Source organism: Astyanax mexicanus, chromosome 1, assembly GCF_023375975.1.
Source record: "Astyanax mexicanus isolate ESR-SI-001 chromosome 1, AstMex3_surface, whole genome shotgun sequence".
NCBI lineage: Eukaryota > Metazoa > Chordata > Actinopteri > Characiformes > Acestrorhamphidae > Astyanax > Astyanax mexicanus.
The window spans coordinates 29,423,797-29,444,088 of NC_064408.1; the positions used below are offsets into that span (position 1 = coordinate 29,423,797).

A 20,292-nucleotide genomic window follows, 5' to 3' on the forward strand; every position below is an offset into this window, starting at 1 on the left:
ATTAAAGTATTTTAAGTGCGCATTGTAGTGTGAAAAATACGGTATCTCGGTTGCACATGATAAGTTCGTCAAAGTTACCAGCCTAAGAAACAGCAAGTTAACAGCTCCCCAGATAACAGCCCACACAAACTCTGGTTCTTGAATCAGTTCCGTTCAGGCTTATAAGAACCGTGTTGCTTTTTAGCAAACCAGCCTGCTTTTCCACCAGTCACATCATATGTCATCAACAGAGGGCATTGCACAGTGGCAGTTCTTCTGTACAAACAAACTCTACCCTGTGCAACAATCCCTGTTCAGTTGTATTTCTTGGTCTGTGGCTATTTCTCTATCATGCTCAACAACTCCCATTAACATTTTAATTTGCTTTGTCTTTCCTTCACCCAGGTGGAGTATCTCTTGGCATCAACGCTAATGGAGAGCGCCTGAAACACTGGTTCGACTGTCTGAAAAACAAAGACAAGAAAATCGAGCGCTGGCACACGCTTACCAATGAACTCCCTGGTTCAGGCTTCAATGACTAAAGGCAGCCATGCCAGATCCCCGACTCCCCCTCTCCTCCCCTTTCTGTGCAATGTCCTCTCGAGCCCAGCCTTCGTTCGGCACCTTCGACACTCCAGAAGTTTTACAGTTGGGAGATGAGTACCAAAACTAATGCACATGCTCTATCTCTATATGTCCCGTCCCTGGTGTTGACCTTGCTGTTTGATCCTGTTGTGTGGCTTTTGGGCTTATATAAGGGTCTTTGATCAGCATGTGTTTTATTCAGACCTGTTGAATATGGAGATGCGTCGCTTTCACCAATGGCACAGGATTGGTTTTCGACCGATCCCCTGTGTACCAACATTTAAACCTACTGTTAAACCTACTGTTCTCTGCTCTTTCAGCTCACTCTGACCTTTAGTATGTAATCAAGGATGTTGTTTACAAAAAGCCGTCAATGGATGTTGAGGTCACAAATGGCGTATCGTTCTGAAATAAAAAAGAAAAAAACAAAATTGATCAAGGACTTTGGTCAAGAAACCATCTATTGTTTACATCTAGAATACAGATCGAAACTATGATGCCTACCCGAAATTTTGAAGGCAAAAAAACAAAAAAGTATGCTACAAGTGAGGATACTGATGTTATGCATAAGATGGATGGGGAAAAAGTTGGGTGTTTGAGTTTTTTTTTTTTATTTCATTTAATCCTCCAAGCATTGAAGTTTTAGGTGTTTTGTTGTGCTTGTAATCTCATATAAGAACCCAGTGTCAGTGTGTATTGATGAATGTATTTTATTTAGTTAACCTTTTCTACACTATAACGTTGAGAGCGCCCGACAGAAAGCGATGCAGGAAAAGCGACGGACCTTCTTCCACCCTGTTTACATGTTAAGCGAAACACAGAAAAGCCTATGGAACAGAAATGATGCTACAGGTAAGGATTTGCAAGTAAAGCTTTGGTCCACTGATTTTCCTAGTATTACAGTAAGAGTACAGTAATATTAATTTTAGATGCCCTACATACAGTCTTATGCAAATGTTTTAATTTGTTTTAACTGTAAACAGCCTCTGTAGCTAATTAAACATAAAACAGTATTTTCAGCACATACTTATGCACAACATTAAAAACACCACAAATATCAATGTGGCCTGTGTTCAAATCGGGATTTACTAACACCAGAAATAACAGGCCTCACAGTCTTTCAGGCCTCTGTTAATAAGATATATCTAGGTGATCTTGCAGCATAGCTTGATCTATGCAAAAATTCACACATCCAATTTTGCTGATATTTTGTGGAATCTATTATTCCCATTACAGCACATTATTATTGTGTTGTATCTGCCAGTGCCACCGGTTGCATCACAACCCAGACCCCATGATCCACCTCCATGCTTCACAGTTGGCAGGGGCATTTTGTCCTAAAACTCTCCAAGCATACCTTTGCTGATTGTGGGCAAAAAGTTCTATTTTGTGGTCATCAGTCCACAGCACTTGTTTCCTTATCTGGCATGTCTGGATGTTCTGTAGCATTTTTTAAATGTTGAGTTTTGTGAGGTAGCATTACAACTCTTCCAGAACTATTATATTTCTGCAAACACTGGAATGGTGCACCACGCTTTTGACTCAAATGTTGACACAGCTAAATATTTTCTTGGCTGTTGTATTAGGCAGGGTTGTACAAAATTCTGAATTTATCTGAGTTTAAATTTGAATTTGAATTGAGATTGCAAACAGGAAGTGGAATTACAATTTAAATTTGAAATGATGGAAGTAGAATTTGAATTCCATTAAATTCAAAGAAGTTCATAATACATAATTAAGGTGTGTTTAACAATGATGCTTTACAGTATATATTACATATGAATAAAACATAAATTCCATACACATATTATTGAATGACCAAAAATTGACATCAAATCATAATCAAATTGTAAAATGATAGGACAGCACCTAATTTTTCAAAATACCTTGTTTTATCCAAGTCTTCAAAATAAAAGAAGAAAAATGATAACTGGGCTAGATCATTAAGGGAATGTATGCTTAATGTCTGTACTTAAAAAGATAATTGTATAATAACAATATAATATAATTCTCTGAATTCAAATTCAATTGAACGGCCTGCAGGGTTGACTCAATTCAAAATTTAATTATTTCTTTAAATTAAATTCAGTTCTAAAATTCAGATTTTTACACAGACCTGGGGTTGGGGTTGGGGGGGGGGGTGATTTGCATGTCTTACTATAATAAGAGCATGTCTCTCCAAGAGTTTTCTTGGTCTTCCAGATCTCATCTTGACCGCCGAAGGTTCCCTGTAGCAACTTCTTATCCATTTCCCAATAACGTTCCACACTTTAGAAACAGCGAGCTAAAAATATGCTTGCCTGTCTTCTTGTAGCTTCCCCTGCCTTGTGGGCACTGATTCAGATTTTAGACTTGTTGTTTATTTGAGTCAACAAGAGTCCCTAATTACAACTGGTGGCATTCTTAAGGAGGGATTTCCTAAAAAAAAAAAAAGTAAAATGCCTAAAAATGTAATGTGCTTAGAGGGTCAACACATTCACACAGGCCACACTGACTATTTTTGGTTGTTATGAATGACAGAATACATGTGTATACTTCTTGATGATTTGCTGAAACTTTAAATAGTATTTAATGTCTGATTAGCTACAGAAGACAACACTCATAAGACTACATAAGACTGTACACAGTACTGTGCAAATATTAGAGACCGATATTAAAATTTTAAGTCAAAGTTACATGAAGTTAATAAGTTAATAAATAAATCTATTTTAGCCTCTAACAAAAATGCAAGACCTGGCATACCACCAAACTTGTCCTTATCTGGTAAACAGCACCTAAAGCTTTCATGTTTCAGAGAAAGAGGACAAGATGTGGAGCTGATCAATAAGCTTTTACTGAGAAAAATAAACTGACAACAAATATCTTTTTATTAAAAGCAACTTTATGCGGGACTTGAGCTTCCTCCGTTAGGAAGTGTACTTTATACTTTGAGCCACCACTAAAGAACATGCTTTACACATGCATTTCTGGACAAGCTGAGAAAAAACAGAACTACCATTGCATATGAACTGAGGCAGCAGAATAATATTTACCGGATTTTACACAAATATTAGTCGGGATACGCGGTGTTACACAGTTCTCGCAAGCATTGCATTTAGCAGAGTGCCAAGTGCAGAGTAGGAATGGTATGCTATTGAAATGCTGCTTAATGGAGCATGAAAAATGATTTTAAACTTGTTAGTTTAAGGCAAAATTGCTGTACAATGTTACTACAAAGTGTATATGCAAGTGATCCTTAAGACCAAAAGGCTTCAACATTGTTTAATGGGTTTGAGATGACTTGGACTGAATTATAAGTATGGAAAAATCCATGCAGATTTCTGCATAAGAAATTAGTCTTTTGAGGAGGATAGAAGCTGAAATAATGGAGTGAACATTTTTTATGTTAAACAAAACGTCTTGAAACAGAGAACATAATCATCATTTTGACTTAAAATTAAATACATAATAGATGGTCTCTGTCTTTTGCACAGTACTGTGTATAACTTGCAGAGAGGAAATGAATCCAGAAATTAGTGATGACACCTTAAGACACCATTATGTGCGAGGAGAATTTGACAGGCAAACGACTCACGGATCGCAGACTAGACCATTTAGATTCAGAATTCTTTTCTTTTACAATCCTCTTTTCTTCTTTTCTCTTTTTTTAGTCAACCGATGCTAGTTCCACTCATTGTTGATGAAACTGATCTGCTAACAGTGATTATCAGAATATAAATACTATACAATATTCATCTGTAACAGGCTCAGCATGAAATGTGTGGGTTATGATTAGTTTTGACTACTGAACCTTTAATCAATATTTATTTCAGTGTTCATTTTTTTAGGCTGATATTTCTATTTTGGTGTAGTATGTTTTAACTGTTATGTGAGCTAGCAAATGACTACGGACAGCGAATGTCCACATTCCAGTAGTTTGTAGAAGAACTCTAATTACGTGGCCCAGGTATGTGAAGCTGAGGTCTTAGTACTTCAGACGTTGCTTGGAAAGGCAAACCTTCTCTCTTAAAGCACTCTCTCTCTCTCTCTCTCTCTCGGTGCAACAGCCAGACTTGTGACATCTTTTGTAATCTGTTTGCCTTTGTACTCAAACCTCTATGGCATAAAAAAAGAAATTGCATGCAATGTTATTAAACTGTCATTAAACTGACTTTGCTTAATGTCAATCAATTGACTTTGCTTAATGTTTGATACTGCTGTTCTCTTCTGTAAATCACTCTGAATGCTACAAGAATGTCAAGTCTTTTTCTTCTTGGACGTTTTTTGTACCTATGAACGCTGTCGCATTGCCCGTCAGGCTGCTCTATTGACCGGAGATGTGATTGCATGTTATAAGAAAAATTATTTAAAAATTCTCTGTCTTGTTCTGTTTTTTTTTTTTTAAGACTCAGGCAATTGTTTGCATTCTAGTGGTTCTCTGATATATTCCTACTCCTGGTTCACCTTAACTCTTGCACCGAATGGCCGAATTATCGTGCCTTTTCTTTTGTAACAGTGTGTTTTTTGCACCGCTCACTTTACAGAGATTCCTAGATGGATATTAGCTTTTAATATGGAAAAATATTCAAAAAATATATGATGACATTTGGCACATTTATATTCCTGTCCGTGTTCTACTGTCGGAATATTGTATCACTCTAAATATGCCACTTGATGACACATTACTGATGTGTCCTTTACACTGTGTGACTGTGCTGGTGGTGGCTGGGGTGCAAGGTTGAGGTGGAGGATGCTCAATCCGTGAAACTACAGATTCTGCTTTCTGCTTTTTTTTGTGACATTACACATCAAACTAAGGGCAAACTGCTGTATAATCAGCTCTATTTGTGGAAGGACAGTCTGCACCACCAGTATGAACACAAGTACAAATACTTGTAAATGTTTGGTTTCTTGATAAAACAGTACAGAGTTGTTAATTTAAAGCAACTCAAATCGCCATCTGGCACTCTGAACACATCATTCATAATTCACTTATTTTTAGATTTTGGTTGAAAATCACGGTCTGACAGAAAAACACCTTCAAAACAACCTCAGAAACCAGAATCTGTTGTTTCCTTTATGTCTCTTTTGAAAATGTTTAAGTATTATCTCAAGTGTGTTTTTTACTCGGGCGGATGATGTGCTATTTATATATGTTCTGAACTGGAAACCCATGTCTAATAAAGTAGAGAACCAACAGAAAATCCAACGTCTTTATTTCATTCCAGAAAACTTAGGGTCAATGCTAACCGCAATAACTACTCTAACAATTAATCATTTTAAGTTTTACATGTGGAACCAACCCTTATCCATTTCATTCAATCCCTGTTCTTAAGAAAATGTATTCATTCATTTCTACACAACACTACCATAAAAACAAACTGACAAACCTAAATCTTCTCAACTGATTAATGCTTTAGTAAAGCAAAAAAAGAACATTTTTAACAGATTACAGTTTTTCATTACATTTTGCATCACATGGACGATCCCATGAACAAAAGTAAGTACTTCTTCAAACTGTCCAGTGCTTTTATCTTTACCCCATAGATGTTGATTCCTCTATCTGGCTCTGCTGCTCGTCCTTGTCGGTCAATATCTCCTCTATGTTATCATAACCAAGCCGCTTGGCATCATCTACAGGCCTGTTGTTGTACATGTCTCTCGCCTACAAAGATAATGTTAGAGAAGACACACTTTAAAAACAATTAAGAGAATAACTGGAGAGATTAATTTGCACAATTTTCCATTATATTTACCTTAAATTCACCAAAATCAATCAGTTATTACATGTTTGGCATTCAGTGTTTGCTTGAAGAGCTTTACATTATAACAGAGCAAAAATAAAAAAAGACTATACCTTGCAAACTGTGTGTAGCTGCAATTATTTAACAGTCTATTTTAATATTTATTAATGAATTAACATGTTACCACACACTGTTTAGGCTGAAAAGAAAATGAACACCCACATCCACTAGAGGGCAGTTTAAAGCATGGTGACATGAAGAAGGTTATAATAAAAAGACAAAAGAGGCAGCTGTTTTTTACATTTGTAAAAGCAGCATTAAAAAGTTCTGTCATATATTTGATTGTTTCTTGTTCATCGTGTCTATGTGGCAGTGGTGATACATGATTCAAACTATTAGCTTTACTGCCTCCACAATTTTTCAGTGTTATTGTTCTATTCCACCTGTATCTGTAAGTTTCCAGAGAAGATGCACAAATATGGACTACTCTGAAGAAAGGGAGAAAACTGTACAAACAAGTAATATGGAGATATGTTGTCTGCTCACCTCCAGATCAGATTTCTGTTGTATAGAGAAGCCGACCATCTCTGGCTTGTTGGAGCTTGCAGCCTGTTAAGCAATAACTTTAGTAATATTTAGTCCATTACAATGTCATTTTACAACATATTTAACATTAAAATTTCTTGAGTGTACAATGACTTTGATTGACATCAGTGACTAACCGCATGTAAAAGGGACTGTCCATTATCGTCAGCCTCCTGCCTCACCCGCATCTCTTTAGTAAGTCCCTGATTCACAAGGCTGAATAAACATAACAGTATGCCCTTCATTAACATAATAATATTTAATTACATGCATTACATTTGTTTTGGAGAAAAATGAAAACAAAAACTCTATTTTTAAACCACAGCTCTGCACTTATAATAATGGATTCTTCTGAAAAGGAACAAATCCCAAATAAGAAAACAACGAGAATGTCAGGATCTCTGTGAAAACTGAGTGGGTCCCATTTTATTTGAATACATTTTGATGGTTTAAACCTTTAAAGGGCCACAACTGCATGTGGTATAAAACCATTTTTCTCTGCAGTAAAATAAGTTATTTACATTCTGAAAACATTTACGGTTTGGGGGACTCCTACAGAACAGCTGCCTGTCCACTTTCTACTCCACTTAATATGTACAGATTAATAAGAGGAATCAACCCCAAATTCTTATATTTGAATATAGGCGTAAACATTGCAACTGTAATGAAACATTAGGAAAGGTTTAGAGGACACAAACTTGTTTGATCTGTATTCAGCAAAATATTGATTTTAAAATGAAGTTTATGATTTGTATTCATTATATTTTAAAAGTTGCAGATTTACATTATTATTATTTTTTTTTTTTTACATATTTTCTATTACAATTACAATTAGGATTTTCAGTAAGGTTTATTATTAACCATGAAACCTTCGTATATAATTCTTGAATAGAAGTCCTCTTGATATAGGCGAGTAATACCAGGCAGAATATTAAACAAATACCTGTCTGGGTTAAACTACATTATTACTACAGTATATTACTATTACATTACTAAAGTATTTTTAAAGACTGGTACACACTATAGGATTTTTTAATGTATTTTATGTATACAGGTACCCCACAGATATACACATTGTTGCTAAGCACACACTGAACACACTACAGAAGATTGAAAAGCATAACCCTTATAAAAACTCTGAGCACATCTCACACTTAAATTTAGCTCTCCTAAATTCCAACAATAGAGCTTTTATCTTTACCCCATAGATATGGAATCCTCTGTCTGGCTCTGCTGCTCATCTTTTTTGGTCAGCATCTCCTCTATGTTGTCATAACCAAGCCATTTGGCATCATCTACAGGCCTGTTGTTGTACATGTCTCTCGCCTATAATGTTAATGTTAGAGAAGACACACCTTAAAGACACTCTTAAGAGAATAACTGGATATATTAATTTGCACAATTGTTATTGTTTAACAGTTTGTTTTAATATTTATTACTAAATTAACTTTACCATACACTGTTAAAACTGAAAAAATGTGGCCGTGGTGATACATGATTCAAACTGTTAGCTTCACTGCCTCTACAATTTCTAGTGTTATTATTTAATTCCACCTGTATTTGTAAGTTTTTAGAGAAGATGCACAAATGTGGACCATCTCTGAGGAAAGGGGAAAACTGAACAAATTAGTTACTCTACTCATAGACTGCTAAATATGTTTTCAGCTCACCTCCGGATCAGATCCATGTTGGAGACAGAAGCCAACCATCTCTGGGTTGTTGGAGCTTGCTGCCTGTTGAGCAGTAACTTATATATTTAGTCCATTACAATGTAATTTACAACATTTTCAACATTAATATTTCCTGAGCTTGACTAACAGTGACTAACCACATGTAAAGGGGTCCGTCCACTATCGTCAGCCACCTTAAAGCTGACACCAGCCGCCTCCCACACCAGCATCTCTTTAGTAAGTCCCTGACTCGCAAGGCTGAATAAACATAACAGTAAGCCCTTCATTAACATAATACTATTTAATTACATACATGTAATACATGAAATGTGAAAAAAAGGATTTATGTAAACTGCAGCTCTGCACTTATAATGATGGATTCTTAAGAAAACAAACAAATCCCAAGTAAGAAAACATGAGAATGTCAGGATCTTTGTGAAAATTGCCAAAGTGGCTTTTAAGAAGAAATTGGTTCTTAAAAACTATTGTTAAAGAAAGTCCCATTTTAAATACATTTTAACGGTTTAAAGTACAGTATTACTACAGTATTACTACTTCTATATTACTACAGTATTTTTTAAATACTGGTACACGTTACAGAATTTTTAAAAAGCTATATTTTTTATGAAAGCATATATATATATATATAATAGTAATCAGAATGAGCAATTTGTCCATAAAGATAAGACATGTTGGTTAGATCATAATTTGAAAAAACACAGGTTTGATTGGAAAATTACAGGAACTGAATGGATTTGTTAAATTCCACCATTAGCTCATTTCATTGACTGTAATATAGTGTTGGATCTGAACTGGAACTTCTAGCTTTTCTTTCAGGAGAACGTTTGAAAAGGTAAAGCATAAACAATGCATTGATTATCTGTATTTATTAGCCATTTCCTCAAATGACTAAGCTGTAACATGACACTGAAGAAGATAAAATTACAATTTCAAAATATTTTAAATTATAACTCACCAGCACATCTGTGCCCCAAGTTCCTCTGAGGTCATCATCAAGTAAGCTCCTTTAGATACCAAAGAACTCACCACATCTATATCCCTATGTATTTTTTAAAAAATAGCTTCAGTGAGACAAGCTAGACACATCTACACATGAACTTAATAAGTACATCTGAAGATTCAGAAAGCCCGGCATATTCAAGTAGACCAAAGTTGTAAAATGATCAAAGTACAATTCACACAGTTTTGTTGCATACATGCTCTTAATGGCTTCTTGAAGTGGGGTCTGTCCTGCAGCATCCACTTTGTTGACATCTGCTCCCCTCTCAAGCAGGAATTTCACCACAGCCATATTTCCATCCCTTGCTGCCACATGTAGAGGAGTCCTGCCATGCCAATCACCAACCGAGATGTCTGCACCCTGGGACAGAGATTTAGGAGTAAGGAAATAATTTTTTAACAAACTAAACAAAAAGTAAGAGATTCTGAGAGGCACTGCTAAACAATGGCTGTATTAACAGGAAAGTGAAAGTTCAATACACAGTGAAGCCACAGAGGTCAAAATAAACGACCTCACTCTCGATAACTCAGCACAGTGTTAACCAGCTGGTGTAGCATAACTGGTAGCTAGCCTTCAGCTGTCCAATAATGTTGCAACAGTTTGAAAAATTTTGCAGTTGTTACACACTTCACAGGACATACATGCTAGTCTTCATCCTCCCAAAGCCCACACACAAAAACTGAAGCAGTTCACAATGAATACCTTTTAAAATGTTATATAAAAATATAAGTAGATCATATTTTTACTTCAATAAAAACATTGTTTATAATGGAGCGACACCCGGCACTACACATCAACATACAGCTACACCTCACAGTCCAAACACCATTCAGTTTCTGATGATGCCACATAGCATTCAGACAGTACTTAACTAAAACTAAAGCTATATTGAGACCAGTCTTAAGTGACTTGAAATTTACACAGAGAAAAGCATCCAGTTTCAACCTGAAATCCGACAGTTTGTGAAGAGATAAGAGAGTAAGCTGAGTAAACTGATATCAAGCATGATAAATGATGAAGTTCCACAGATTAATAAAAAATCTATAGAAAATGATTACTATGCACAATTACCACAAGGGAAAACAGCTAAATAATCAATATGTAATAAACAGCACCACAAAAATGGTCAAAAAAGGCAGGAATAAATGCAGAGGGCAGTAATACTAATGCTAATACTAATGCACAGCAATCAGAACAGAGGTCAGTGTTTATTTTCATTTGCAATAAACTTCAGGGCTGGTCTGGTAATCTGGCATACCGGGCATTTGCCTGGTGGGCCGGCAATCCTGAGGGGCCGATGCTGTTGGATTTTTTTTTTTTTTTCTAAGAGACCGGCCCACAATATAGAGGGGGCAGTCCATTGGCCCATCTTCAATATAGACAGTGGACTAAACCAATCAGTCTATAAGACGAAAGCGTCCCCAACTTTTCTCCAAGTGGTACGTTCAGTGTTGAGCGCATATGTTAAAGGAGAGGCATAATGGAGAAACAGAAGCGGAAAATTGGTTGTGCGGGAAGTTACGCGCGGATAAATTTACTGTAGATGCTACAAATGTGTAAAAATCACAGACATGTTCGCTGCTGTAGCCTCCACGTCCTCCGTAGGTGAAGACAGAAGCAGCAGACCGGGAGAGCAGGCTTGTGACGGAGAAACCGAGGGACAGACTGAGCAGGAAAGTGTAGCATGTAAGCAGGTAGTAACGTTAGTAAAGGTAGGATAACAAAGGGACTTTGAGGTGATGGAGGTAACGTTAGCTCTATTACATGAGAATGATGAGCAATGGCTAATAAAATAGCAAACGGTCAGAACTGAGAAGTGTTGGATGAGCAGCAAGTGTGTATATTTATGCTACATCATAGTATTTTAGATATTTAGGTTAAAGGTGTGTTGAAAGGCTGCATAGTTTGAGTTTGTAGCCTCTATGCCAGGGGTGTCAAACTCATTTTGGCCGAGGGCCACATTGGCATATTGGCTGTCCTCCGAGGGCCAGATGTAACTTATAAATGTAATAAAATGTAACCAAATGTAATATATGTAAATATATATGCAAATATTACAGTTGCATGGAAAAAATGTTTGCTTGTTGCTCTATTAACATAAATCCTTTTAATTTGTCATGTCATGAAATCCAAAAACTCCATCAATCAAGAACCAAACTATTCAAGTGAATAGAAATGACATCAAATTATATTAACTTTGAAATTATTAACTGAAATAAGGCTTAATAAATATAAAATCAAAAATTGTGAGCTGTTAAGAACATAGCATTTCCTCAGATTTAGCAGTTCCTCATCCAACCACTAGTGGGAGCTGCAGCACCACAAGTCTGCAGTCTTTACTGAGTCAGAGCTACAGCCCAGCCACGGGCTACAGGGCTCAGCTCAGCCAGTCTGGAGCGTTTTTAAAATTTTTAAGTTCTTCTGTGTATGAAATAAAGATTTTTGTAACCGAATAATACAGCTCTCTACAGTTCATCTTTCAGCCCAATCAGCTAACAGCAGCCGTTTAGAGCATGAGTCACTGCTGGGATTACATTATAAACAGGTCAGTTATCGCGCTGCTAACCTCAGGAGTTTAGTGGACACACCACGGCTGCAAGGTTAGACTGTTGAAGGCTACTGAAGACTATTAAAGGCTATTGGAGGTTATTGAAAGGGTTATTGAGGGCAGAAATCAGTAAAGGCTGGTTAGATAAGTGATTCACGTCCTCGTACTTTGCTGCGGTGAAACTGTGACTAGCGCTGTCACAGTGATGTTTATTAACGTCATTAAAACAGATTTTGTCAGCTATTGTCTTATAAATATTTACACAGAACTTATATCTCTCCTAAAAAGCGTTTATTTTGGTCAGTAACACTCTTCGTAACACAAAAGGCATACCGGTCTTTCGCCTTGAAGCACAGCCGTCCGTCTGCATCAACTTCTCTTTTTCTGGACATTATGGGATAAACATTTATATGTCTCAATTCCACCCGCGAAGTTACACCTTCCCTCCGGCAGGGTTTCCACATCAATGACTACACTGCCGTGTAGTGGCAGTAAGCCGTAACTTTGCGGGTAATACAATCGACAAGCATTGTGGGAAATGTATTTTTTGGTCAAAGGACGCTTCTGACCTATTTATTATAGACACTAAGATCTTACAAGCTCTCGCGGGCCACATAAAAAGACGTGGCGGGCCACATTTGGCCCGCGGGCCTTGTGTTTGACACATGTGCTCTATGCTGTGGATCAGCATGTTTTAAAAAGCACTAAATCAAGTGAAATAACAGATTTTAAACTGATAAATGATCAGTTAACTTAAGAAGTAAGTGTAAAAAATATAAAACTAATATTAGTAAAAGGTATGCCTACACTGAATAAGAGTAAAACAGTGTTAAATGCTTTTAAGACATAGTTGCGTTGCATGAATTCATAAAGCAGCCTTGTTTGTAGCCTGATACAAATACATGTTATAGCTGTTTAAAGTAGGAAGCACCTTTAACCTGAAGAATTAGAATTGAGCTGAGAAATTCCGAAAATACATATTAGACATGAATTCAATAAAAACGATAAAGAATCAATTGAAATACGCAGAGCAGACAAAAATGGTGGAGTTAACAATAGACAAAATACTGAACTTTTTATGTTTAACATATTGGTACATTATGCTTCTCTGTAACCCCACATACATACATTACAAGTCGTTTGTGCTCCGCTAGAACCTATTTTTTGTCCCAGTCCAGCCCTGAACAACTTCTATTCTTTGTGTAGGTTTATGTACACACACAACTTAGTAATTAAATTTACATACGTCATAAATAATGTAATGTATGTAATGACGTATGTAAATTTAATTACCAAGTTGTGTGTGCATAAACCTACTCAAAGAATAAAAGTTTTTTGCAAATGAAAATAAACACTGTTCTGGGATGGGTTTCCCGAAAATGATAAATCTTAGCGAATAACGAACGAACTAACGAATGCCGTGAGTAAAGAACGAGCCAGTTCTGCGAGTGTTTCCCAAAGAGCTTCGCAACGCGAAAATTAACGAACAAGGTTAAAGAACGTCTTTGTTGACTCCTCCCCCGAAACAGCGCACTCAATCGATCCACAAATATCGATTCAACACTGCAATATGCAGTATTTATTCACTATTACACCCTACAAACGTAGAAATGTGTTGCATTCATCAATATTATACATATTCTGAAATTCTAATTACAAAAGGATGTACTTTGGCATGAATGAAATACTCCTAAAGATGCATATGACTAAATAAATACTCTAAAACTTTACTTTTTTAAAACTATTATTGTTAATCTAATATATTATATTAATAGATATTATACTAATATTATTAATTGTTACGCCCTCGCTATGTTTTCCTGTGTTTTCCCCGTTTCCTAGTGTGTTTCTCTTGTACTTTTCCATTACGTGTGTGTAATTTGTAGCTCCGCCCCTCGTTACCTGTTTCCCCAGGTGTTCATTGTTTCATGTTTAGTATAAATAGTACTTGTTAGTCTACGTTTGCTGTCGGTCTTTGCACCTTCCTCTGTCGTTTTGTCTCGCCACGTTAGCTATTGTTGATTCACGGTTTCGTCACGCTCTGCTTGTTTCTTGTTTATTTCTAGTTCCCTTTATTTCTTGTATGTTTCTAGTCACGTTTAGTTCTTGTTTGTTTCTTTGTTTATTTTGTATATATTTACGTATTATTCCTTTGTATATATTCCCTTACCTTGTTTTGTTATTATCTGTTTAGTTTAGCTTAGTTCTTTGTTGGTTTTCCCTGTTTGTTTATGTATATAGATATTTTCGTTATTCCCCTGTTTTGTTTACTTGTTTATTTGTTATTTAATAAAGTCATGTCTTACCCGCTTAAACGTCCGCCTCCCATCTGCTCGCACGTTACATTAATAGTAATATGGCGAGTAATATTAATTTATTATTATTATAAATAATATAATAATACATATACGTATGTTATATATATTAAACCAACAGGAGTATGTTTTATACTTTATACACTCTGTAAAGCTCCAGCTCATCCAAATCACCATCTCAGTTGGGTTAGGTCAGGGGACTGTTAAGGCCATGCACCTTTTTGTTTACTAGATAATTCCATATGCGTCAATTAATAGTTTTCATGGTTTTAATATTAATCCACAATATAAAATAAAACATTGAATGAGACGTGTCCAACTTTTGACTGGTATTTATATATTTGCGAGCTGATACACCCCAGAGTTTGCCCAGATGAACGGTTAGAAGCACCTGATTAAGGAATAATATTAAATATTACCTGCACATTCACCGATACCATTTATAATACGTGTAGGTGTGATTAAAGACACCGCAGGCGTCCCCTGCACTGGACCTACAGTACCAGGGATTTTCCCAATAGCATGGAAATATATTGTGTTGTGCTGTAATTCCCGGGCTGGTGGGAACTGTATATAAGTGTGTGTATGGCACAGTAACAGCCAGAATCCACGGACTTGGAGACTTTGCAGCTTTGCTTAGACCGTGAGCATCATCTGCAGGAATCTGGATTTTAATAATTTATGCCCAGTTAGACTACAAGCCACAGACAAAGTTGGCATTATAATATAATATAATATGATATAATATAATATAACTCATATAAATCAACCGCTTTATCCGTTAAGGGTCGCGGGGTGGCTGGAGTCTATACCAGCTGGCATTGGGCGGAAGGCAGGATACACCCTGGACAGGCCACCAATCCACCGCATTGCAGACAGACACAGACAGACACACACACACTCACACCTAAGGGGCTATTTTTATCCGACATCCAATTAGCCAGAACTTTGGACTGTGGACTTATATAATATAATATAATATAATATAATATTATATAATAATATTAATAATTATATAATAATATAATCAATTATAATTAATAGTAATATAATATAATTGCTTCAACCACGGAAAGGAACATTTTTCTCCCTCAAAATCGGCGGTCCCTGGTGTTTAAGGTGCTGAACTGCAAGTCGAGATCCCCTAAAGAAGCTCTTAAGAACAACGACTGGGTGGGGTTACTTGTTAATCTGCGAGCGAGTTTACGCAGTACTTTAGTTACGCACGGGTTTGGGAAACACTCTTTAATTAACGATCAATCTTAAGTACGAGTTAACGAAGTTCTTAGCGTTACGAAGCTTTCGGGAAACCCACCCCTGTTTAGTTGACAAACAGCTTTAAGACATAAAACAATTCAAAACTGATTACGTGCTCTAGAAGTGTCTTCAGCTCATCAGTGTCATTGTATTTGACAGCATAGTTCAGCAGCAGGGGGATAATGGCCTGTCTAAACACTTTCATATCCTGGAAAAAACACAAACAAATACAAAAAAAAACTTAGCTCTTGTGCAAAATACTTGTATGCTCATTTTTGCAGTATTCCACTTTTTGACATTTGTTGTCCTTTATATTGTGCAATAATAAAATATATTGTGTATTTATATTTTAAATGTATTTATATTTTATCATGAATGGACAGATATAAATGCTATAAAATTACTTTTTTTTTCTTCTACTACAAATTCATATTTTGAATGATGTGATACACATTTGGTTATTCTAGCATCATTTGATGTTCTTTCAATTACGTTCTATTGAAATTAATCATTCTAAACAATTATTTAAGAAATACAACTGCCTAAAATGTGTGCATAATTGTTTTTCTGAGGCTTCACAGTACAAGCTTAGTAAATGCTCATCCAACGAGTTTAGTAAATGTGATTCGAACGAAAACGTACATCTCATTGTATATCTATATCTGTTATACCCTTGTATAAACTGGAATTGAAAAATAAAAAAATGACAACACTCTTTTAGTCTGCACTGACATGGAATCCCCTTGGCTCTTTTCTTCATTATGAACATATTAATAAATTACAATAGCACAATTTAAAGATTTATTTCTAAATAAGAGAGGAATTAAACACTCTCTCTACCATTAAAGATCAACTTAATACTACAAATATAAGGCTGGGTTTAGCTCAGTTGATTGTTCTGTATTGACAACCTACTTCATACCATTATGCTTTATTTTAATCTCTAATAGGAAAAAAATAGTTGTTTGTTTGTTTGATTGAAGCCATTAAATTTGGGCATAAACTGATAGAAATGTCCCAGCTATAATACAGTATTTTTGTCTGGGCTATATGGGTCACTTATTTACTAAAGCAAATGGTGTCTTCACTAATAATCTAACCAGCGCCTGCTTAACGCTAACATGTAGCTAGCTAGCTTAGCTTAGCTAAACTAGCTAATGCTAGTTAACTAAGTTACCTGAGATAAGCATATTTGCTTATATTTAAATAAAACAATAAACAATGATATTTTGTCCACTTAAACATTACCATTTCTTGTTCATTATATTTTTTTATAATATTCTACTATCAAAATGCAAAATAGCTGTTAATCTTAAAAAATATATAACGTTATACTTCTTATCTAGCATAGCATTAGGTAAGCTAGTTAGCTAAATATGCTAGCTAATTTTAGCTTAGCTGAATTACCGTCTGTGGGTTATCAGTTCCCAGCCAGCTCAGCCGCAGAGAGGACGCTACAGCTGCACAAAATCTATCATGATCATTATCACAGTTATCAGACTCTTTTTTTGGATAACAAATAACATTACCCATGTTTATAATAGCTCTAAAACAATAACGAGTAACAATCTCCTCCTGCTAAACACGCACTGCACCAAATATCTCCACAACAGAGCAGGACACACACACACAGTGGATCAGTCACTGTAAAAAGACAGCATGTGTATAAATAATAATAGTAATTAATTAGTTATTTAATAATAATAATAATAATAATAATAATAATAATAATAATAATAATAATAATAATAATAATAGTATAGACTGAAAACCTGAAAAACAAAATCAAATAAAATGTATATCAAATGAAAATCTCTTAGTGACATATTCTGGGACTTTATCAATGGTGTCAAAATTATTCAAATTATTCACATAAAGGTATAGATACTAGGGTTAAATTACTTCTGTAGAGGTTTTTACTCAAGTAAAAGTGTAAAAGTACTGGTTTTAAAACTATAGTGTTAAAGTTAAAAAGTAAATGTAATGTAATGAAATGTAATGGAAAAATGCTATTAAAAAAAAAACAAGCTGAGGCTGTGCCACAGAAGCCTATAATGCACAAATTTGGTATGCACTAAGTGTCATGTATTTGTCATGACTCTTGTGAGCTTTTATGTTTTTCCCAGTATTTTGTTTGTTTTCCTAACCATGTGCTCAATAGCAAAAGGCTGTCCTATCCATGTCCACAGTTTGTGTTTGTCTGGTCTTGTTCAATGTCTGTCAGGTGCTGTTTCTTTGTTTTCTGTCTGTAGTTTATTCAAGTAGCCCTGTCTGTTCATGTATCTTGTATCCAGTTTAGTTTTGGTTTATTGTTTGTTTTCTTGTTAATAAATTACCCTGCGCTTACGTCCTCCCTGCTGCAATCCATGACACTAAGCTTCCTGTTTCAGCAGCATACAGTAAATGAACGCATTTTAGTACAATTTAAATATATTAAAGAAGCTTAGTTGGGACATTTTGCTTGAGTTCTCTTGAGTATCTGCCACAGACACATCTTCATACTAGGCTACATACATCTGCTATGCTCTTTCTGAAGTGTGACAGCATGACGTGTGCAGGTGTGATGAATCCGTATTATCCAATAGGGTGTCGGAATGTAATACTATATTTTTACTCTTCTCATCCAACCATAATCAGATTCACTCTATCTGGATAGAGAGATTTATCTGGATAGGGTTTTTTTAGTCATAAGAAGCCGGAATGAAAACAAACCAAAATGAAATGGGAGTAAGAAGGCTGTTTTTTAAATGTATGGAGTAGAAAGTACAGATAATTGTGTGAAAATGTAAGAAGTAGAAGTAAAACGTTGTCTGAAAAATAAATATTACATTAAAGTATAAATAACCGAAATTTCTACTTTATTAAGGTAAAGAAGTAATTGTAGTCTACATGTAGTGTACAACCCATATGGGGCTCATGTTTATTCCCCTATTCTCATTACTGACTTTCATTTGTGTGTCAGATGGGACCTATGGACAAAACTTTCTGGTTTCCAATTTGGCTGTCCATACAGGCACCACATGCTCAATTCTCCTTATCCTGGTTAAAACTTGCAGCACCTAATTCTCTATTTGAAAGTCCATTTGGAAGCCATTACAGAAGTCAGCCCTGCTTGCCTTAACCAAACATCTATATTCTTGTTCAACAGGTTTGAAAAAGCAGTATGGTTTGTTACAAATATTAAAATATTCAGGGCATCAATAATTCATAAGTGGTTAAAGTAAATCAAGCACAGCTCAGTATGTGTTTATAGTGTGCATGTAGATCCCTTTATATTTCCACTACTGTTTATACTGGTTCTGTTTTACACTGGTACTGTCTAATCCCCCATCACTATTGCACTATTGTCTTGTGTCTCTTGTCTCACGTATGTCTATATCTGTGACTTTGTTGTATTATTCATTTAGTGTCTCTCATTCTTTTATTATTTATAATTTTATTTTGCTGTACTTTATTCTACTATTGCTTAATGTATTTTAGTGTAACTTTGAGAAGAAGAGTAGCAAAGTTTCAATCTTCTGTATGTCTTGTACATATGCAGTATTGACAGCAAAACTATTAGATTTATATATTTATATTTATATTAATATCATTTTGTCATCTCATTAACAACATTGTGATTCAGAGAATCTGTTAATAATAAATGTTATGCAGCAAATTTTGCAGGGTTTGTTTTCAATTAATCAAATACAATCATATCACTTTCTTAAGATTTGCTGGCACTGGTTGGTGATGTTGGTCTTGCTTACACAAGTTGTGCTGCTTGCCATCGGCAGCCAGAGTCTGAGACAGCACAATTGGCCTTCCTCTTTCTGGGTGGGTAGATGGTAGGAAGGGGAAGTCAGTCAGTACAGGCTTCTGTTTGCTGACGTATCAGAGCTGGGGACCTGATGCTTCCATCTGAGTGTGCTGGCTAAACAGTAATGCTATCTAAGCTGCAGTTGAAAAAGAAGTGGTGACTGGTAGCTTAAGTAACTGGCCTTTAAAATTGGGGACAAAAGGAATAAAATTAGAAATACATTATTTTTAATTTGTAATAGTTACTGTCATTTTATCATTTAAAACATCCTATCACATTAATATTATTGGTCTTTAATGTTTAGTTTTGTTTTGTTTTGTAGAGAATTGTCTCACGAGGCTGAAGTTGGCTAATTATTTACCAGCGTCTTATTCTGTTCCACCTTAAATGCTGGCTGTAGTTACATGCGGCCGTCTGTAGATGGTGGGTTTTAACAATAAAACTCTAGTGAATGAGTAGCCAACTTCTGGGCATGTTACTGCACTGGATGTTACAATTTAAATACATTTCTGAGGGTGAATGTTAATATGGGACTTTAGTACAAGGTTTGATCATAATCTGAAACGGGTATTTAGCTGTTTTAAAACCTAAAGCTTTAACCGTTCCTGTTTGAGATTAAAAGTATATGGCACTACTTAATAAAATAATAAAAAAATAGAATAAAAAATAAACTAAAATAAACATTGGTGATAGTTTATTTGATCTATAATTTTATAGTCTGAGATTTTTTTCCTGTGTGAAAGGAGTTTTTAGAAAGGAGAATACCCACTTAAGGCTCCTTTTCGGGTTTGTTAGGCCAGCAGAATGGGT

General features: G+C 35.5%; 2 protein-coding genes across 6 annotated transcripts in view; one reads left to right on the forward strand and one right to left on the reverse strand.

Moving 5' to 3' along the window:
* doc2b (double C2-like domains, beta) overlaps window positions 1–5,747 on the forward strand; it is a 364,239-nt gene extending 358,492 nt beyond the window's left edge. For all 3 annotated transcript variants that reach the window (XM_007245281.4, XM_049475881.1, XM_007245282.4), the window contains one exon: window positions 385–5,747. In XM_007245281.4, the coding sequence (XP_007245343.3) occupies window positions 385–521 (137 nt within the window). In that variant the 3' untranslated portion in view covers window positions 522–5,747. The remainder of the gene's footprint in view (window positions 1–384) is intronic.
* si:ch211-209a2.2 (L-asparaginase) lies at window positions 5,743–19,652 on the reverse strand. Of its 3 annotated transcripts, none has more exons than XM_022680626.2 (10): window positions 19,433–19,652; window positions 15,796–15,891; window positions 9,760–9,923; window positions 9,519–9,602; window positions 8,701–8,800; window positions 8,543–8,605; window positions 8,074–8,198; window positions 7,010–7,088; window positions 6,834–6,896; window positions 5,743–6,208 (listed from the first exon to the last, which is right to left on the reverse strand). In XM_022680626.2, exons 1-10 carry the CDS (start codon window positions 19,451–19,453, stop codon window positions 6,080–6,082), a joined length of 924 nt encoding a protein of 307 aa, XP_022536347.2. In that variant the 5' UTR covers window positions 19,454–19,652; the 3' UTR covers window positions 5,743–6,079. The 3 variants fall into 3 exon arrangements, with proteins under 3 accessions (XP_022536347.2, XP_049331840.1, XP_049331846.1); XM_049475883.1 differs by lacking the exon at window positions 19,433–19,652 and adding an exon at window positions 17,091–17,331; XM_049475889.1 differs by lacking the exons at window positions 9,519–9,602; window positions 19,433–19,652 and adding an exon at window positions 17,091–17,333.
* Window positions 19,653–20,292: the final 640 nt, after the last annotated feature.